Here is a 21,316-nt window from a genome sequence, read left to right as displayed (position 1 = left end):
CCACATTGGTTCTGGGAGGTAGATGCTGGTACGTCTGCCTACTCCAGCGCCATCTTGTCTCTCTGTTTTCATTAATTTTTAATGAGACTTGTTACACCTGCTCGTCCCTGTTTCACCAGTTTGTCACTTTGCAACTTTGGACAGTTGTTTTCAAATGTTGATTTCACAGTAATGATATGTTTTTTTCTTAACACCTTGGAGAAAGGTATATAATCATTTAACTCAACTACTTTAAAAATACTTAAACTTATTTAAAAATACTTCATTTCTCTGGTAATTTTGACTGTTTCTTCTTTCCGTCCATCGATGTGATTTTCCTCCTGAAGAAAGGCCTTTGCTTGCCAGTGTCCCTCCATCACTTTCCCATTTGTTTTGTTTTTCTCTTAAAATGTTGAGGACTAGTAAATATTTATTATGGAAATTATCTTAAACTTACTTTGTGGTTGTAAAGATCCCTAAGAAAATAGTTTGAAACTTCTACTTTGGTTTCTGTGGTGGTGATAATACATACAAATATTCTACATGTATTAATATATTTAATCCACACAACAGTGCTATCAATTAGGAAGTTGTTGTTCATATCTCAGCTTTATAAATGAGGAAAACTAGGCTCAGATCTGTTTTTTTTTTTAATATCCTAGAAAATAAGATTAGAAGCTGTGGTTGGCAATGGGAAGTGATATATCCTATATAGAGAATGACTCAAAGTAGCTCTCTCTCTGCATCAGAAATACGGAATGTATTCTGGGATTTGAATATTCTTACATTATAATGTGATTTCTTTCAAGTAGAATTTCAGTACTGTTTAGTTAAATGACTAATATATTATGCATCTTGAAAAGTAGTGGTTTGAACACTCTGAATATTAGTTAAGGAATTTTATATATTTTTGTAATTGAAACACATAAAATGTGGCTTCAGGGTTAACAATGTTTTTAATGAGTTGCCTTTTTAATTCACTGTGTCTCTTCTATCTTGAATGGGTCATAAATTGAAGAATCTGTTTTTAGCAGATGCAAAGCGTATGGGTACAAATGATCTTTTCTAGCTGATTCTATAATTAATATGTGATTTCATGTAGAATTATTAAAGATCCCAGAAGTCTGTAAGCTAAAGAAATATCAAGATTTGTGTCTGCAACTGATTAATTGAACTATTTAATATTCTATTGGCAGTGGCACTAGGCTATGGAAAGAGTGACTATAAATCTATTGACATTTAGCACAATATACTTTATCTTCTTCAGCTGCAGCAAAAAATTATTCCTGATCAGGACCAACTGATGGCAATAGCCCTGGAGTGTGTCTACAACTGTGAGCGGAGTGACCAGCTCGCTCTCTGCTATGACATATTAGAGTGTCTGCCACAAAGGGGATATGGGTAAGAAGCCACACTGTCAGTCTTGCCATGCCTTTTTTATTCTAACAGTTAAATGAAAACGGAGCTTTTCTTAATGTTCATTACAAAGAGTTTTGAGAATATAAAAATATAAAGAAGGAAATGAAATAATCTGCACATCTGTTACCTACAGATAAACTTGTTTTCCTAGCAGTATAGGGAAAGTCACTATAATTTTGTCAGTCTCGATAATTAATTTTCCATTAAGAAACAAACAAAAATGCCACTACCACCACAACAAGGAGTACTTGATAAAGTGTATAGACAATGGTATGTCTTTGTTTTAAGTTGTGCGTCTAATTATTTTCCATATTTGTGGGATAATTGTATTCTATGAATTGTTTGATCTTGGCTCTTGCCTAAAGTAATCCCTTTAAGTAGTGTGTGTGTGTGTGTGTGTAATTAATTTTTTTTTCAGTTGTATTGAGATGTAATTAACACACAGCACCCTATGAGTTTAAGGTATATGTAAGGGGTATAGCATAATGACTTGACTTATATATATTGTGACATGATTACCATAAGTTTAGTTAACATTCATCACATCGTATAAATACAAAATAAAAAGAAAGAAGTGTGTTTTTCCTTGTGATGAAATCTTTTAGTACTTTTAACTGGAATTTATGTTTTTTTGACCAACTTCATCCAGTTACCCCACCTCCCATTCCCTGCTTCTGATAACCACAAGTCGTATTTTTTTCTATGAGCTTAGTGGGTTTTTTTCTTTTTAATTCTACATGTAAGTGAGATCATACAGTATTTGTCCGTCATATTTCAGTTAGCATAATGTCCTCAAGGCCTATTCGTGGTCTAACCAGCAGGATTCTCTTAATGGCTGAGCAATATTCCTTGCGATATGTATCTCACACACACTGTCTATATGTCACACACATGTCACATTTTCTTTACCCATCTGTTGATGAGCACTTAGGTGGTTTCTGTGCTCCTGCTGCTGTATGTTGTAAATAATGCTGCAGTGAATGAGTGAATGAGCATGAGGTGCAGAGAGCTCTTCGACATAGTGATTTTTTTCCTTTGTCTCTGTACCCAGAAATGGAACTGCTGTATCATATACTAGATCTATTTTTACTTTCTTGAGGAATAAATTTACATAATTTTTTAACTGAGCTTATATTTAAATGGAAATTTATATAAAATTGCTTTAGATCATTTAGTTGCATGCAAATCAGTTTATATTTTCTTTGTGGAAGGCAGACAACATTCATTCCTTTGATCACTCTTTCAAATCTAGTAAATATAAATACAATACATTTAGCATCCGGAGAAGTTAATGCCAACATGTGGAAGTGCACTGCATGAAATCTTAGTGGGCCTGTTTCTGAACCTATGTGACTTTAGCCGAGTCACTCAACTTCTCTGGTCCTTCATTGGTAAGATCAGCTCTTTAGACATGGAAGTCCCCTCATGCTTTGTTTATTCTCTTTGTCTCCCTCCTCCTTTTTTCTCCTCTCTAGCTCATCTTTTTTTCCCTGTCTCTTCCTTCCAAGAAGATATGAGTGTGTGTGTATGTGTGTGTACGCGCGCATGCACACGTGAAATGAATGTTAGAAATCACTAGTTTTGCAACCCACTGTGAGATCATTGTTTTGTGGAGTCATTCATGATCCTGAAATTAGGCGAAAGGTTTTATAAAAAGTAAACTATTTTATTTTAATTCTTTTTGTAATTTCAAAGAGGAATTTACCTTTATAAACCTTCAATCAAATTATCAACTATAACATCACTTAAGAGTCAGACATGCCACCTGGTGAGATACAATATGAAGTAAAATCGTTTACCCTGAATCAAATCCGTCCTCTAAACCTCAAGTGTACAGTAAACTCAGGGGGCCGGGGAACAAGTGAAATAAAACACAAGGAAAACAGCCCGATAGATACAGCGTGTGAGCTAGTCTCCAAGTCAACCGGTCTTTTCTCCTTGAAAAGTCAGTGTCATGGAGAAAACAAATTGGTGGGGTGGGAGGTACTGTTCTAAAGTCAGGGAGTCCAAAAGGACAAACCCCCCTTCTAATTTTTAATTATAAAATAACGTATGAAGTAAAGTTAGGAGACTAGAGGGCCTGTAATAGACAAACAGCTGCTGGCGGCTCACCTTTGCCGTCCCTGAACCCTGTCTTCCAAAAGCAGACACTCATTAGAGATATTTTTCTTCTTGACTTTGCCTCTGTCATCCTGAGGCTTCCTTTGTTGTCCCTGAATCAATAGGGTAAAATCTTTGACTTCCAACTGACATGTATAATTTTTTAAAATACATGTATTAGACTTTGTTTTTCAGTAAGATCAAATAAGCATAAGCTTATCTATTAATTTTTAAATAGTAATATGCCTACCATGAAGAGATAGTCATGCTATCAATAGGACGATGATATCAAAAGAACAGTTTTTATGTAGACATGACAGTTAGGGAATTAGTATATTTGTTTTCAAAGAGGATGTGGGCCCAAAGGCGGCGCCTTTGTGTATATGAGGCTGAAAGTGTATTTGGCTTCAGAAGAATGATTTCTGATCTAACAGATTTTTTTTTGTAAACACAAAGAAAACTTGACATTCTTTTGTTCTGTTTCTTTCTTAATGGTTATATTTCACCATGATAGTTTTTAAAATAATTTGTAATTGCAAATGAGCCCACTATGAAAATATAGAACTTAAGAATATTCTTGGTGGTTCTCTTTGTCCTACATGTCCAGTTGGCCAGTTCATATTCTCCCAGTGCTTGGTTGTTTATGTTATTGGATACATGGTTGTTACTTACCAAATAGGAGACTGTATATATTTTTTTGCCATTTAGGAAATGAACAATCACTTACTAAATCCAATTACATTTTTGTGTATCATATTACCAATGCAGCATTTCATCTGACTGAAAGAAATCTTTTGTTTTGTTTGTGAATGTTAATTCACAAAGGAAGAACACTGTATTCTTGAAAATCAGTGACAAATGTTGATTGTAGAGCTATAAACTTATAATTTAAAAAACATTATTCCTGATTGTGTATGTCAATGGAAGTTAGCTCTGACAAATGAGCTTTTTTATTTTATTTTTTTAAAGATGTTAAGTGGAATTTATCACTCTAGTCCAGTGATTCTCAAACTTTTTGAAGTCGAGGCACATTTTAAAAGCCTACAAATAATTGTAGGCGCACTATATACAAATTTCTGAGAAATGTGTTATAATAATTAAGTCAAATATTAGAGAAAATAAATATAAAGTCCAAGCTTGCTTTTATGGTAATTAAACAAAATAAATATGACAAAATTAAATTTATTCTGACATTAAAAAGCATTTTTATGTTACATTTTTTGTTATGCTTTTTAGAATTCGTAAAAAAGAGGGTTAAAAAAATAAGAAAACTGACAAAAAAGTTATCTTTTTATATATATAGATACGTTCTTAGTAAGATTTAGTAAATTCGGCAGTTCCCAGTACAAATGTGTTAAGTTTTTTCATTCTTGTGTTTATGAGAAACATGAGCTGATGTGTCCTAGTGATTTCTTTAATGTTTGAGCATATATTTGAAAGGCAAACTCTCTTTTCCTTATCAATACATTGAAGAATTCCTCTCTTTTTACTCTTGATTGTGTTGAGTGCAGAAAATCCCCACCATACATATCATCTTAACTTGACACCAAACAAAGGATAGAAGAAACTTGCCTCCAGTCTTTCGGGGGAACATGAGGGGTAGTATAAACAATTCAGCACCACAGCTTAACAGCCTTTTGCAACCTAATCAGGCAAGTGAGCTGGGGGGTTGGGCAGACTGTCAGTTACAGCCAATTCCCCACACCTCTGTCTCCCAAAAATCTAAACTCCAAAAACCTAGCTGGTTTTTTAGTCACCAACAGGCACATATTTCTCTGGAATACCATAGGGCACACCTGGAAGTCTTCTAGGGCACACTAGTGCACCGCGCCTTGGCGCACCCTTTGAGAACCGCTGCTCTAGTCCAAGGCCTAAAATTTGGTTTTAAAAGATAGTATAATCCTTATAAATTGCACTAAATAACTACGTAGCAGATTTAGATTGGGACAGATTGATAGTTTCCAAAATAATGAGGCTTCTGTGTTCAAGGTAGGTCATTTTTAATTGTCCACGTTCAGACAAAGATTTTTGTTTGGTCGTTTTGTTAAGAAAGCTCTTTGATTTTGCTGGAGTCTTCTCTCTGTTGGGAGTGTTCCCTCTGTGGTTGGGACACACAGTTGTGTAGGACAGAAGAGGACTTCTGTAGCAGTTGCTAAACTTTTCCACCAAATCCCTGACTTCACTTGTATGCATGAGAGCCACACTAAATCTACCCCACCTGCACATTTTTATTAGTTTATGATCTTTTTCATGATAACGTTTCTTTTAGTCCCCTGTCCACTTACTTCTTTAGAAAGAATTTGCTTTTGAATGATGATATGAAGAAGTCCCAAGTATTTAGAATCCTAACGGATACTTGCTAGGGCATTGTCTGTAGTGTAGGCCGGCCTAGCAGAAGGCCGTCATGCAGGGCCATGCATCCTTATCTGTTTTATTGGTTATAGGAATGGAAATAAATGATGGTATCTCCCTTACTGTCTAAAAAAAAAAGACTACCTTTGATTTATAATTGTTTTTTTTTGTCTTTTAGGAGAATTGTACTTAAAGTTCTTTAGAAAACAGTTGTCCGTGTCTTGCTAATCTATAGCAGAGAATATTGTTATACTCCATTATTTTTTATTTTAACCTCTTGAGACATGAAAATGCTGAATTATTAGTTCAGGAGCTGGGACTGAAATTTTACCTGGACATTGTAAAACTGTGATATATTAAATACAAGGGAAACTTTTTTTTTCCACTTAAATGACTTTTGAATTTTATTTTTAAAGCTACTGCTGGAATTTAATTTTAATATATTTCTCTTAATCCTTTAGTCATGAGACAGAGGTAACGACAACTCTTCATGACATGGTAGACCAACTGGAACAAATTCTCAGGTGAGAAGAAGACAGGTGGCTCTATGCTGATGAAGGTCTGTCTAAGCAATGTGACTAAATAGTCCTGGGACTCATTTCCTGTTTGACTCTATGTATGTTTGACGTTTTTTACGAGTCAATTTTCTTAATGACATGTACTACCAGTTTATTTTACAAACTGCCAGTGTAATCAGATCATGGACTTTGAAAACTGGTAGACATGTGTTCATGTCTAGGCATTGCCCTTTCCCAGCTGTGTGATGTCTGAGCCTAGTGTGTTCGTATCTCTAATATCTAACTTGTGAGATTATGGAATTAACAGTAGACTAAGCATTTTAAGTACTTCGCACATAGTAGGTACACAAAAAATACTAGTTCCTGCAGTAATTATCATATTTATCACCAAACAGTGTTTATTATACTCCTAACTTTTCTTTTTGGACACAGTACAGTTGATTGAATATCTGGATTATAGCAAACCCAGAGCCTTTAAGTAACTGTAGTGATATTCTCTTATTGTCAAAATGAAAAATCAAATTGTCTTTTTTCGAGACTGAAATTTTCCAATTTGCCATTTAGAAACTCTGATTTGTTTATTAGCAGTTATTTCTTTATGTGCATATAATTGTGCTTGTGTGTGATTTTTAAATATTTGTATTAAAAATAAAATTTTAGGGATAATAAATTTTATCCTTCCAATATATAATTATAGAAATTATAAATAATGACATTGCCTTATAGTGGTAATATGTATAGTAAAATATAATTTGGAATCTACTAATTAGAAATATTTTTCACTCAAATTAAAGGATATTAGTGTAAAGATATTGTGAGTTGTATTTAAGGAAACATTATGTTTTCGTGTGTGTATTATTGTGAGTTTAATGAAGAATTAACTATTTGATTTTTCTCAGGATCTCTATTTATTATTACCTTGCCTGATTTTTGTTACTCTTGTTCTGAAAGTTATACAGTGTTTTTTTTCTTGTATGTTTAATAAATAAAGCTTTCCCTATTATAGGTCAGCCTGTGTCTCTCCTTTCTTCAACCTCCCTGAAAAATTGAGCATAGTTTGAGTAAAGCTTATGAGGTTAAGAAAGTATAGCTTTTTTCCTTATAAATCTTCATGGTTACCCCTGTCTCCCTGTTGAAACTGTGAGAGGTGCTTTCTCAAAGAGATAGGTGAAAAGAAATTTATTTCACTCCATGTTGCTGGTTGTCGCTGGGGGCGGCCCTCCTAGTCACAGTGGCCTTTCAGTACCTCAAGGAACGGGCCACATCCTATAGGTTCTGGATGACCCCCAGGTCTTTCCCTGTTCAGCTTAATGGACTGACCTTTTAAAATAAGAACTTTTCATTCCTGTTCCATCTCATAGCCATTAATAGGTGATAAGTGTTTTAACCTACGTAATGGCAGGTGACATGACCCAGGAGACCTGTCTTTATGAAGAATGATTGAAGGCTCTTTAGCCTCTGTAAACCCAGTGGTAGTTAATTCATAAATGTGAGATTTGGGAGACAGCCCACGTGTGTGTCATGCTGATGGTTATGAAGTGGGATATTTCAAGAAGATTCACATGAAACCAAGGAAGGTTGTGACATATTTCGTATTTTTTATAGAATGGATTCTTGAGGGAAATTGAGCCTTGCGATATTCCTGTGGTTTTCCAGCTATGAAATTCTTTGCTTATTGCTTTTTTTATCAGTCTTGCCCATAACAAAATACTTAATAGGATTGTTAAGAGTTAAAGTTGGGTATTGAAATAATAGATTTGGCTTATTTTACTGATATAGTGCTTGCTTTTTGAGGACAGGAAAATTGTACTAAAAGATTTATAGAAAAAGATATATCATGCTTTGTGTATGTGTGTGTTACTTCTTCTAAGTGTTTTGTAATAAAAGTTAGTAGGGGAAATAAGATTTGATATATAATTACTAGCTTTTTTTTTCTTTCTGAGAATTAATGTAATATATGAAATTGGGTCATTCTATGTGTTGCTTTTTTAAAAATAGCAAATACCCAACTGCTACTTATACAGAGTGGGGCAAAAGTCCGTTTATAGTTGTAAGCAGACAAAACAGTTTATTCTTGTATTGTTACTTAGTGATTACTGTATTATTTTCCATACCTACAACTGTAAGCTGACTTTTACCCCACCCTGTATATTTAAGATGCTTAGACTTTCTTTGTTTAGTAGCAAGACTGTGAAACAGTTTCTTTCCCTTACAGTGTGTCAGAGCTTTTGGAGAAACACGGGCTTGAGAAACCAATTTCATTTGTTAAAAACACTCAGTCTAGCTCGGAAGAGGCGCGTCAGCTGATGGTGCGATTGACCAGGCACACTGCTCGGAAGTGAGTAACATAATTTCATTGGTGCTTGTGTGTGATTAAGAAGAAGTACTGCTCTCTTTCTTTTTTTTACTTCATTGAATTAAAAATGACCCCACAGTAAATCGCACTTATTTAAAAAGTGGAATTTGGTAAGTTTTGATAAATATGTATACCCATGAAACCATGATGACATTCAACATGATCAGCATATCTATCACTACTGAGTGTTCCTTGGACACTTTAGAATTCCCTCCCACTGCTCCTCCCTGTCACACCCCACCCCTCTCCGGGCTGCAGCCAACCTGTTTCTTTGTCCCTGTATGTTACTTTTCCTTTCCTAGAATTTTTTGTAGAAAGAACCATTCGGTACACACTTGCTTTGGCAGACAGTTGCTTCTCACACTCAGCGTAAATATAGGTGGTTCATCCATGTTGTACCACAGATCAGTAATGTATTCCACTTGATTTGCTAAATAGTATTTCATTGTATGGATTTATCATGCTTCGTTTATTCCCCTGTGGGTGGACACTTGAGTTGTTTTGAGGTTGAGCTTTTACAAAAAAGCCATAAATTTCATGTACCAGACTGTGTGGATATGGACTTGGTGTTGGATGAACCCATGAAAATGGAATGTCTGAACCATTGGTTAAGTGGATGATTACCTTTTTAGAGCACTGCCAAGCTGTCTTCCACAGTATTCCTACCATTTTATTTTCTAACCAGTCTTGTAGGGGGGGTTCCAGTTGCTCCACATCTTCATTGAAACGTGAAATGGTTAGTCTGTTTAAGATTAGCTATTCTAATAGGTGTATGTAGCAGTAACTACTCTTGAATTTAGTAGCTTTCTCTAATGAGTAATAATGTTGAGCATCTTTTTATGTACTTGTTTGCCATTTTTATATCTTCTTTGATCATTTTTAAAATTAGGTTGTTGTTTTCTTCTTTTTGATTTTGAGTTTTCTTATATATTCAGGATACCAGTTCTTTATTAGATGTTCTTTGCAAAGATTTTCTCCTGTTTGCACTTTATCTTCTCATTCTTTTACTTGTGTCTTCATTTGAAAAGCATATTTTTAAAATTCGGAAGATGTCCAACTTCTTAGTTCTTTTTTTTTATTGTGCTTTGGCATCATATTGAGAAACTTTTGCCATAAATATTTTCCTCTGCCATTTCTAGCAAAATTTTGCAGTTTTACAGCTCTACATAGTAAGTCTTAAGATTAGGTATTAGTCTGGCAACTTTGTTTTTTTTTTTCCAAGTTTTTTTTTAATTTTTATTTTTATTTTGGAGCCTTTGTATTTATGTACCAGTTTTAAAATTAGCTTGTCATTTTCTGAAAAACCCCTCAATCTTTTGGATATTTGGTGGCGATTATGTTGAATCTGTAGATTAGTTTGGAGAGTGTTATTATCTTAAACCAGTATGAAGTCTTCAAATCAGTGAACTCAGGATCAGGATGTTTTCATTTACTTGGGTCTTTAATTTCTTTAATGAGCTTTGGAGGTTTCAGTGTATCAGTCCTGTACTTGTTTTATTAAGTTTATTCCTAAGTATTTTATTCTTTTTGTTGTTATTATAAAGGGAATTGTGTTTTTTTTATTTAGTTTTCACATAGTTTATTCCTAGTAAGTAGGCATATGTTTGAGTTTTGATATATTGATCTTGTGTCTTCCAATTTTGTTGGACTCATTTATTAGCTCCCATAATTTTTTTTTTTGCAAATTCTATAGGATTTTCTATATAAAGATTGTTATCTGAATGGAAACAGCATTACTTTCTTTTCAATGTGTATGTTTTTTATTTATTTTTCTCTTTTTATTGGTATTAGCATGATATAGTTTTTGGTACACTCCATTGTTCATAGTGCTTCCATTGGCATGGTAAAAATTTTACTTTTTATTTGTGCGTTTGTATTTGAAGTGAGTTTCTTTTTTTTTTTTATACTTTTATTTTTTTAATGGGGTGACATCAATAAATCAGGATACATATATTCAAAGATAACATGTCCAGGTTATCTTGTCGTTCAATTATGTTGCATACCCATCACCCAAAGTCAGATTGTCCTCTGTCACCTTCTATCTTGTTTTCTTTGTGCCCCTCCCCCTCCCCTTTCCCCTTTCCCTCTCCCCCCTTCCCCTATAACCACCACACTCTTATTAATGTCTCTTAGTCTCACTTTTATGTCCCACCTATGTATGGAATAATGCAGTTCCTGGTTTTTTCTGATTTACTTATTTCACTTCGTATAATGTTATCAAGATCCCACCATTTTGCTGTAAATGATCCGATGTCGTCATTTCTTATGGCTGAGTACTACTTCATAGTGTATATGTGCCACATCTTCTTTATCCAGTCATCTATTGACGGGCTTTTTGGTTGTTTCCATGTCTTGGCCACTGTGAACAATGCTGCAATGAACATGGGGCTGCATGTGTCTTTGCGTATCAATGTTTCTGAGTTCTGGGGGTATATACCCAGTAGAGGGATTGCTGGGTCATAAGGTAGTTCTATTTTCAGTTTTTTGAGGAACCACCATACTTTCTTCCATAATGGTTGTACTACTTTACATTCCCACCAACAGTGTATGAGGGTTCCTTTTTCTCCACAGCCTCTCCAACATTTGCTATTACCTGTCTTGTTAATAATAGCTAATCGAACAGGTGTGAGGTGGTATCTCATTGCAGTTTTGATTTGCATTTCTCTAATAACTAAAGAAGATGAGCATTTTCATATATCTGTTGGCCATTTGTATTTCTTCCTGGGAGAAGTGTCTGTTTATGTCCTCTTCCCATTTTTTTATTGGATTGTTTGTTTGCTTGTTGTTGAGTTTTATGAGTTCTTTGTAAATTTTGGATATTAAGCCCTTATCTGAGCTGTTGTTTGAAAATATCATTTCCTATTTAGTTGGCTGTCTGTTTATTTTGTTATCAGTTTTTCTTGCTGAGCAAAAACTTCTTAGTCTGATGTAGTCCCATTCATTAATTTTTGCCTTCACTTCTCTTGCCTGTGGAGTCAGATTCATAAAATGCTCTTTAAAACCCAGGTTCAGGCCCTGGCCAGTTGGCTCAGTGGTAGAGAGTCGGCCTGGCGTGCAGAAGTCCTAGGTTCGATTCCCGGCCAGGGCACACAGGAGAAGCGCCCATTTGCTTCTCCACCCTTCCCCCTCTCCTTCCTCTCTGTCTCTCTCTTCCCTTCCCTCAGCGAGGCTCCAATGGAGCAAAGATGGCCCGGTCGCTGGGGATGGCTCCTTGGCCTCTGCTCCAGGAGCTAGAGTGGCTCTGGTCTCAAAAGAGCGACACCCCGGAGGGGCAGAGCATCGCCCCCTGGTGGGCAGAGCGTCGCCCTCTGCTGGGTGTGCCGGGTGGATCCCGGTCGGGCACGTGCGGGAGTCTGTCTGACTGTCTCTCCCTGTTTCCAGCTTCAGAGAAATACAAAAAACAAAACAAAACAAAAAGAAAACAACCCAGGTCCATGAGTTTAGTACCTATGTCTTCTTCTGTGTACTTAATTGTTTCAGGTCTTATGTTTAGATCTTTGATCCATTTTGAGTTAATTTTAGTACAGGGGGACAAACTGTAGTTCAGTTTCATTCTTTTGCATGTGACTTTCCAGTTTTCCCAGCACCATTTATTGAAGAGGCTTTCTTTTCTCCATTGTGTGTTGTTGGCCCCTTTATCAAAAATTATTTGACTATATATATGTGGTTTTATTTCTGGGTTTTCTATTCTGTTCCATTGGTCTGAATGTCTATTTTACTGCCAATACCATGCTGTTTTGATTGTCGTGGCCCTATAATATAGTTTGAAGTCAGGTATTGTAATGCCCCCAGCTTCATTCTTTTTCCTTAGGATTGCTTTGGCTATTCAGGGCTTTTTTATAGTTCCATATAAATCTGATGATTTTTTGCTCTATTTCTTTAAAAAATGTCATTGGAAGTTTGATGGGAATTGCATTAAATTTGTATATTGCTTTGGGTAATATGGCCATCTTGATTTTATTTATTCTTCCTAACCAAGAACAAGGAATATTCTTCCATCTCATTATATCTTTTTCGATTTTCTTTAACAATGGTTTATAGTTTTCATTATATAAGTCCTTTACATTCTTTGTTATGTTTATTCCTAGGTATTTTTTTTTGTTGTTGTTGCAATCGTGAAGGGGATTATTCTTTAGAGTTTGTTCTCAAGTGTTTCATTGTTGGCATATAGAAAGGCTATTGATTTCTGTATGTTAATTTTGTATCCTGCGACCTTACTGTATTGGCTTATTGTTTCTAGTAGACTTTTTGTGGATTCTTTGGGATATTCGATGTAGAGGATCATATCATCTGCAAAAAGTGATACCTTTACTTCTTTTCTGATATGGATGCCTTTTATTTCTTTGTCTTGTCTGATTGCTCTGGCTAGAACCTCTAGTACCACATTAAATAAGAGTGGAGAGAGTGGACAACCCTGTCTTGTTCCTGATTTAAGGGGGAAAGCCTTCAGTTTTGAGCCATTTAATATGATGTTAGCTGATGGTTTATCATATATGGCCTTTATCATGTTGAGATATTTTCCTTCTATACCCATTTTGTTGAGAGTCTTAAACATAAAATTGTGTTGTATTTTATCGAAAGCCTTTTCTGCGTCTATTAATAAGATCATGTGGTTTTTGTTCTTTGTTTTGTTGATATGGCGTATTGTTAACTGTTTTACGTATGTTGAACCATCTCTGAGATTCTGGGATGAGTCCCACTTGATCATGATGTATCATTTTTTTAATATGTTGTTGTATTCGATTTGCTAGTATTTTGTTTAGTATTTTAGCATCTGTATTCATTAGAGATATTGGTCTGTAGTTTTCTTTTTTGGTGCCATCCTTGCCTGGTTTTGGTATGAGGGTTATGTTGGCCTCATAAAATGTGATTGGTAGTATTGCTTCTTCTTCAGTTTTTTGGAAGACTTTGAGTAGAATAGGAACCAAGTCTTCTTTGAATGTTTGATAAAATTCACTGGTTTAGCCGTCTGGGCCTGGACTTTTATTTTTGGGGAGGTTTTTAATGGTTTTTTCTATTTCTTCTCTACAAATAGGTCTGTTTAGGCTTTCTGCTTCTTCTTGACTCAGTCTAGGAAGGTTGTATTGTTCTAAGAATTTATCCATTTCTTCTAGGTTGTTGAATTTAGTGGCATAAAGTTTTTCATAGAATTCTACAATAATTCTTTGTATATCTATGGTGTCCTTGGTGATTTCTCCTCTTTCATTTTGGATTTTGTTTATATGAGTTCTTTCTCTTTTATCCTCGGTAAGTCTTGCCAAGGGTTTGTCAATTTTGTTGATCTTTTCAAAGAACCAGCTCCTTGTTCTATTAATTTTTTTCTATAGTTTTTCTGTTCTCTATTTCATTTATTTCTGCTCTGATTTTTATTATCTCCTTTCTTTGGCTGGTTTTGGGTTGTCTTTGTTCTTCTTTTTCCAGTTCCTTAAGGTGTGAAGTTAAGTGGTTCACTTGGGCTCTCTCTTGTTTGTTCATATATGCCTGAAGTGATATGAACTTCCCTCTTATCACTGCTTTTGCTGCATCCCATAGATTCTGATATGTCGTATTGTCATTTTCATTTGTCTGTATATATCTTTTGATCTCTGCACTTATTTCTTCTTTGACCCATTCATTTTTTAAAAGTATGTTGTTTAGTTTCCACATTTTTGTGGGATTTTTTTTCCTCTTTTTGCAGTTGAATTCTAGTTTCAAGGCTTTATGATTAGAAAATATACTTGGTACAACTTCGATTTTTCTGAATTTGCAGATGTTGTTTTTGTGGCCCAACATATGGTCAATTCTTGAGAATGATTCATGTACACTGGAGAAAAATGTATACTCAGTCACTTTGGGATGAAATGCCTTGTAGATGTCTATCATATCCAGGTGCTCTAGTGTTTTGTTTAAGGCCACTATATCTTTGTTGATTCTCTGTTTGGATGACCGATCTAGAACCGTCAGCAGTGTATTGAGGTCTCCAAGTATGATTGTATTTTTGTCAGTTTTTGTTTTAAGGTCAATAAGTAGCTGTCTTATATATTTTGGTGCTCCTTGGTTTGGTGCATATATATTAAGAATTGTTATGCCTTCTTGATTCAGTGTCCCCTTAGCCATTATGAAGTGGCCATTTTTGTCACTGAGTACTTTTGCTGTCTTGTAATCAGCATTATCAGATATGAGTATTGCTATACCTGCTTTTTTTTTGATGTTATTTGCTTGGAGTATTGTTTTCCAGCCTTTCACTTTGAATTTGTTTTTATCCTTGTTACTTAGATGAGTTTCTTGTAGGCAGCATACAGTTGGATTTTCTTTTTTAATCCATTCTGCTACTCTGTGCCTTTTTATTGGTGAGTTTAATCCATTTACATTGAGTGTAATTATTGACACTTTTGAGTTCCCTATTGCCATTTTATAGATTGCTTTCTGTTAGTTTTGTGTCTTGTTTGATCCTTCTCTTTCATCTTTCTATCTTTTGTTTTTATTTGGTTGTATTCCATACATCTTTCCTCTGTTGCTATCTTTTTTAAATCATGTGCTTCTGTGGTGGTTTTTTCAATGGTGGTTACCTTTAAGTAATGAAAAGGGTTCCTACCCTGTTCATTGTAGTGCACTATTTTGTGAGTACTTTTGTACTCCATTGTCCTTTGCTACTGTTAATCTCCATCCTCTTCTCTCCCTTTCTTTTTGTTGTTGTCACAGTTTAAATTTGGTTTTATTGTGTTCTTCTTGGAGCTTTTACTTGTGGCTTTGTTTTGTTTTTTGTTCTTTGTATCTGATTGGAGAACCCCCTTTAATAATTCCTGAAGTGGGGGTTTTCTGATGATAAATTCCCTCATCTTTTCTGTATCTGTGAATGTTTTTATTTCTCCTCCATATTTGAAGGATAGCTTTGATGGGCATAGTATTCGTGGCTGAAAGTTCCTCTCTTTCAGGACTTTAAATATTGGGGTCCACTCTCTTCTAGCTTGTAGATTTTCTGTTGAGAAATCGGATGATAATCTAATGGGCCTTCCTTTATATGTTGTATTCTTCTTTTCCCTGGCTGCCTTGAGAATTTTTTCTTTGCCGTTGGTTTGTGCCAATTTCATTATGATGTGCCTTGGAGTAGGTTTGTTGGCGTTAAGAAAACTCGGAGTTCTGTTTGCTTCTTGAATTTGAGGCTTTAGTTCTTTCCACAGGCTTGGGAAGTTCTCATCTATTATTTGTTTGAGTATGTTCTTCATTCCATTTTCTCTCTCTTCTCCTTCTGATATACTTATTATTCTTATGTTATTCTTTTTGATGGAGTCAGATAATTTCTGTAGGCCTATCTCATTTTTTTTAATTTTTGAGTCTCTTTCTTCTTCTCTCTGTTTTGCCTCAAGTTGCTTGTTTTCTATTTCATTAATCCTCTCTTCTTTCTGCCCTGTTCTATTAGCTAAGCTTGTTTCCTCGTTTTTCAGCTCGTGAATTGAGTTTTTCATCTCTGTTTGATTTGTTTTTATAGTTTCAATTTTCTTGGAAATATATTCTTTGTGTTCATTGAGTTGTTTTCTGAACTCCCTAAAGTGCCTTTCTGTGTTTTCTTGTATATCTCTGAGTATTTTTAGGATTTCTATTTTAAATTCTCTGTCATTTAACTCCAAGGTTTCCAATATATTAAATTTTTTCTCCATAGATTTTTCCTCATCTATCTGTGTTACCTCTCTTTCTTTTGTATCCATGATATTCGATTTTCTCTTCCTTAATGGCATCTGAGGGTGGTTTTGTTGATAGTATTAATGAGATTTAATAAAGAATAAAAAGTTAAAAATATAAAAATAAAAAATTGAAAAGTTTTTTTAAAAACATAATTAAAGAAAAATAAAATTAAATAAAAAATTAAAAAAGGAAAAAAGGAAATTATTCCCCCCCTCCTTTTTTCCTCTCCTGTCCTCTTCCCCCTTTCTTGAGAAAATCTTGTGGTGAACTGTGAATTATATTGTACTAAATAGAACAAACAATGCCTGTACTGGAGGGCCTCAATTGGCGAGAAGTAATAAAGGGGGAAAAAAAAAATCAAGAAAAAAAAGGGGGTATGGACCCAGAAAAAGCGAATAAGGAAAAAATTTGGGTCAAGAATAAAATGATTTGCTTATAGGTGTTGGTTGACTAAGAGTTCTGATGAGAGGAATAAAAGAGAAAGAGGAAAATGGGGGGACAAATTAAAAAATTACTATTGTATTTAGTGGAACAAGAACTAGATAAAATGGAGAGCCAGGGATGGTAGCACTGCTAGTGAGTTAAAAAGGTGAAGTAAAAACCCCCCAAAATCCCAGAAACATAAGTTTGAGTCCCAGATAAGATAATTTGTTTGTTATTGAGGTTTGAATGAGAGGAGACGTAAAGGAGAAAGGAAGAAACTAACATAGAGGGAGGAAAGAGAGAGAGAGAGAGAGAAAAAAAAAAAGAGGGAACCACTAAAAGAGGAAAAGAGAAAAAAGAGGAGAGAGCGAGAGAGAGAGTTAAGGGTTTTGGAGTGCAACCCTCATAGAGAGAAAGGAAGAGGAAAGAAAAGATAATGGGAGATGTAACACTTATGGGTAGTGTAGTTCAAGGAGAGGAGAGAGTAAGACTGGGAGAGAGTTAAATGACCAAATTGGAGGAGGAAAAAAAAAATCAAGAATGAAGATAAGAGAAACAAACGAACAAATATAATAAAATGGGATAGGTTATAAAGTCTGCATATTTTTCTTGATTTTGAGAGGTTATCTTCTTGCTTTTTCTTTTCTCTCCCTCTTCCTGGTCGGTGACTCTGTACCCTGGGTTCTGCCCCTTTGGCATGCTCAGGTAGAGGTTTGCAGTTGATAAGTCTCTATGGCGATGTCATGTATTGTGCTTCAGTCTTGTTGGTAGTCTAGGCTCATTAGCATTTATAGGCTCCGACAGTGATTGAGTCCGTGTTCCTGGAGCCTCTCTCCTAGTCTTTCCTTCCTCAATTAGTAGCCTGATAATCCTGCTATGGGGTTGCTGCTGCCTCTGCCTGGATAGTTAGAGGCTCAAAGAGCTGGCCACTCCCCACTCAGCACAGGGCTCTGGGTAAGGCTCAGTCAGTCAGAGCTGCTAGCATAATCAGGCGGGACTTCCGCCCACTCAAAGGCCCCTGACTCTGCCCGTCTGTGGGATAACACGGGCACGCACTGCCAAGGCACTTGGAAGAAACTCTCGCTCACTATCTGCGCGCGCAGACCAGGATATCAGGCCGGAAATCTCACCCTCTGCGTGAAACCCCCTCCCTCATGGAAAAGTTGCAGCGTTGGAATTGGCTCTCGCTCCCTCCCCGTGCGCGGCTCAAGATTCCGCTTTTGGCCCACACAAAGGCCCCTGACTCTGCCCCTCTGTGGGATAACACGGGCTCCCACTCCTGAGGTGCTGGAAGGAATCTCTTGCCCTCTCTCCGTGCGCGCCGACCAGGATATCAGGCCGGCCGCCTCACCCTCTGAGTGAAACCCCTCCCGCACGGAAAAGTTGCAGCGTTGGAATTGGCTCTCGCTCCCTCCCCGTGCGCGGCTCCCTCAGGGTGCTGGGGTGGCCCGGAGATTCCGCTTTCGGCCCACACAAAGGCCTGTGACTCTGCCTTTCTGTGGGATAACCCGGGCGCCCACTCCCGGGCCTTTGGAAGGAATCTCTTGCCCACTATCTGTGCGCGCCGACCAGGGGATTGGGGAAAATGGCTGCCTCACTTGTCTTTCTTTGTCTGGGTTTGGCGCAAGTCTTAGCTTGTATTGACTGGGTAGCCGCAGGCACAGTTTTTCCTCGGCTTGGATCTCCGTGCCATAGCCTAGTTTGGCTGTTTGTGCCGCGGCTTGGATCTATTCACCCCCTTTGCCCGCCTCAGTTTCTATATTCTCAGTTCCCAGTGAAAGCCGCCCTGTTAAGGTTAGTGAGGAAAGCGGAGTATTTCTTACTCCCTATTTCCTTCGGGGTTTGATTATATATTTAGCCAATTTTTCGCTCGACCATACCTTCGGGTGTATTGTGAAACATCTGGAGTCTCCAAGGATAGATTTTTCTGTTTCTGGTTGAAGATGTTGTTGAGTTTTGGGGGAGATTTATCGGTAGAAGCGCGAGAGTATCGCTTCCTACCGCGCCATTACGCTGACGTCATCTCTGAAGTAAGTTTCTTATAGGCAACATATAGATCGGGCCTTTCTGTCAAGGTCTGATTGGAGAGAACCAGGCTACCAGGTGTGGGTTATTTGTGCATGGTTATAAGGGAATGAATGCCCACTGTACTTGTGCTCCAGCAGCAATGGCCATGAGATGGTGAATTGGTGGATGAGTAAACCTCCCCTCCCAGGTGACTCCTGCAGTAAGAGCCTCAGTTAACAATGGAAGGTTGCTTATGAAATGGAATCAGAATTGGCTTGTTTAGGGCACTCTCCTTCCTTAGAAGTTCCTGTTTTTGTAGTTGCCTCTCCCCCAGCCCCCTGCAGTGTACTATAATGATTGACATGATACGTATCATATATTCCCTTGAGGTCATAAAGTTTTCCAGGGCAAGTGTTATATTTACCAGACATCTAATATGGGATCTTACATAGCAATGGCCCTCTCTCTAAAATTATTAAGTGAGTAGATTAGAAGGTTTTGGAAATTTACATCTTAAGATGAAAAAAAAAATACTTAATTGTCCAACTATAAATAAGTGGACAATATTCCTGATCATGCTGACTCTAGAACCTACTCTTCTATAAAACAGCTTTGTTGTTGCTGCTAGGTTATCTAGCATCTTACATTGAGTCCCCCAAATATTTGTGAAGTCCTGAAGTTAATTCTACTCCTGCCTTTGTACTTCCTGCAAATGTGTAAGAGAATGGCTTCTTTTCTCCAAGTAGTCAACTTGAACATTAATTATTTCACATACGCCACAATAGTAGTCTTGCCTTCTGCACCTATATAGACTATTCTAAATGGTGGCAGATTTCTTCAAATCTGTTACAAATGAAGTTTTACCATCTTGAGTGTACTACTATCTCTGGAAAATGTGCTTTTATCACAACGTTGTAACTGATACATAATGTTTGCATTCAGAGATCTCTCTGGCAATTTGCAAACCTCTTGTATAGTGCCTTCAAGTTTCACTCTTGTTTCTTATTTACTGAATGTATTCTGAAAATTCTTTGTAAATAATGTCCTATAATTTATTTTAATTAGAACCTGTACTTATGGGTAGCCATGTGTTAGAAAACAATAGTACCATCTGTCCTGGTGTTGATGGCTTCCAGGGGAACAGCTGGGCCATGAGAACTTGAATTCCACCAGACAGTGCCTAGGCCTGATTCTTTCAGGCAGGTGCAAGGAGGATGCTCAGCTCATCAAACATTTTGCCACGTTTCTGCAACCCAAATCTGAAAGAGAGCCCTCTTGTTTTTTCCAGCCCACGCAAAGGGTTCACATACCAGGCTCTGACTGATGGAAACATTTCAGGGATTATCCTGGAGGACTTGCGAATCTATCAGTTTTGTATATTTGTATGCTGCAAATAGAAAGTCCTTTTCTGCTTTATTGCATGTGGAATGGAAGTAATTGTTTATTTTGTGTAAAAAACTATAAAATGCTATAAGCAAATGAGGCATATGCTTATTAATAGTTTTACGTGAAAAATTCCTGAAGACTAGAATTCTCACAGGAATGCTCCTGAATCTACATTTCCCCCCACAGCAATGCTATTATGCAGAAACGGTTTGTTTGCTATGTTTTTAATGCATAAAGAAGAAAAAGATGCATGAAAAAGAAACATTTGTTTGGTGTTTGACTTAACACAACACAACACAAAACAAAATGTGCCCTTTCCAAACAATGAAATTCATGTTTATGTAGAATTTCAAGATTAGAAAGTAAATTAAGTGATGATTTCAAGCTCATAGGTATTCAACAAAGAGGCAGAGAGGATTAAAGCGAGTCTTCTTCCCACTAGATAATAGTAATCATGTATATGGCTATAAAAAAAGAAACCAAGATTTTGGTAACTTTCATATTCCATTCATTCACATTTATCGAATATTATTTTGTGCCAGAAAAATGGGGGCAGTGCCTTCTCATACATTTTCATTTTAGTTAACCCTCACGTTATAGAAAAAGAGAATCTGAAGATTAGACAAATTAAGGAACATATTTAAGTCCATACAGGTAGTGGACTTTATTTTTGTGATATGTAGGGACATCTTGTTCCATGCCTGAGTTTCATCCAAGATGATTGCCTCCACCCCTTGTCACTCCTGAGACGGGGTTTAGGTGAGAAAACTGAAATTCAGGAATAGTAAATGACCTGCTCACAATTGTGCAGCTAATATGTGACTGTGGGTGAAGTTGCCCACCGGGCCCTTTCCCCATTGGCAGGAGAACCTAACTGTTAACCCTAACTCAGTCACCCTGGGCACCCCGTGAAATGGTGTTTGACCAGCTAGTTTGGTCAGGTCTTGCTGCTGTGGAAGGCGGATCCCTGCGGGTAGCCTGCCTCCGGGAGGAATTGTAAATGAGCTAGAGCACCTATATGATTGGGGCCTTGGACTTTGGGCTTTCCTGAGTGTGGTCACTGGCATATCTTGAGGGGACCATGTAACTCTGCCGATGGAATTGTTACAACAGA

At 36.7% G+C, this 21,316-nt stretch overlaps 1 protein-coding gene across 1 annotated transcript in view; it reads left to right on the top strand.

The window, feature by feature from the left end:
• The window catches only part of NBAS (NBAS subunit of NRZ tethering complex), a 352,849-nt gene that overhangs the window by 164,547 nt on the left and 166,986 nt on the right, over positions 1–21,316 (top strand). Inside the window, 3 exon segments of the mRNA XM_066234551.1 lie at positions 1,247–1,380; positions 6,312–6,374; positions 8,584–8,706. Of these exon segments, the coding sequence (XP_066090648.1) occupies positions 1,247–1,380; positions 6,312–6,374; positions 8,584–8,706 (320 nt within the window).

This window comes from Saccopteryx bilineata, chromosome 6 (genome assembly GCF_036850765.1).
Source record: "Saccopteryx bilineata isolate mSacBil1 chromosome 6, mSacBil1_pri_phased_curated, whole genome shotgun sequence".
Taxonomy (NCBI): domain Eukaryota; kingdom Metazoa; phylum Chordata; class Mammalia; order Chiroptera; family Emballonuridae; genus Saccopteryx; species Saccopteryx bilineata.
Note: the sequence above shows the minus strand (reverse complement) of the source record. Positions and strands in the feature narration are given on the sequence as shown.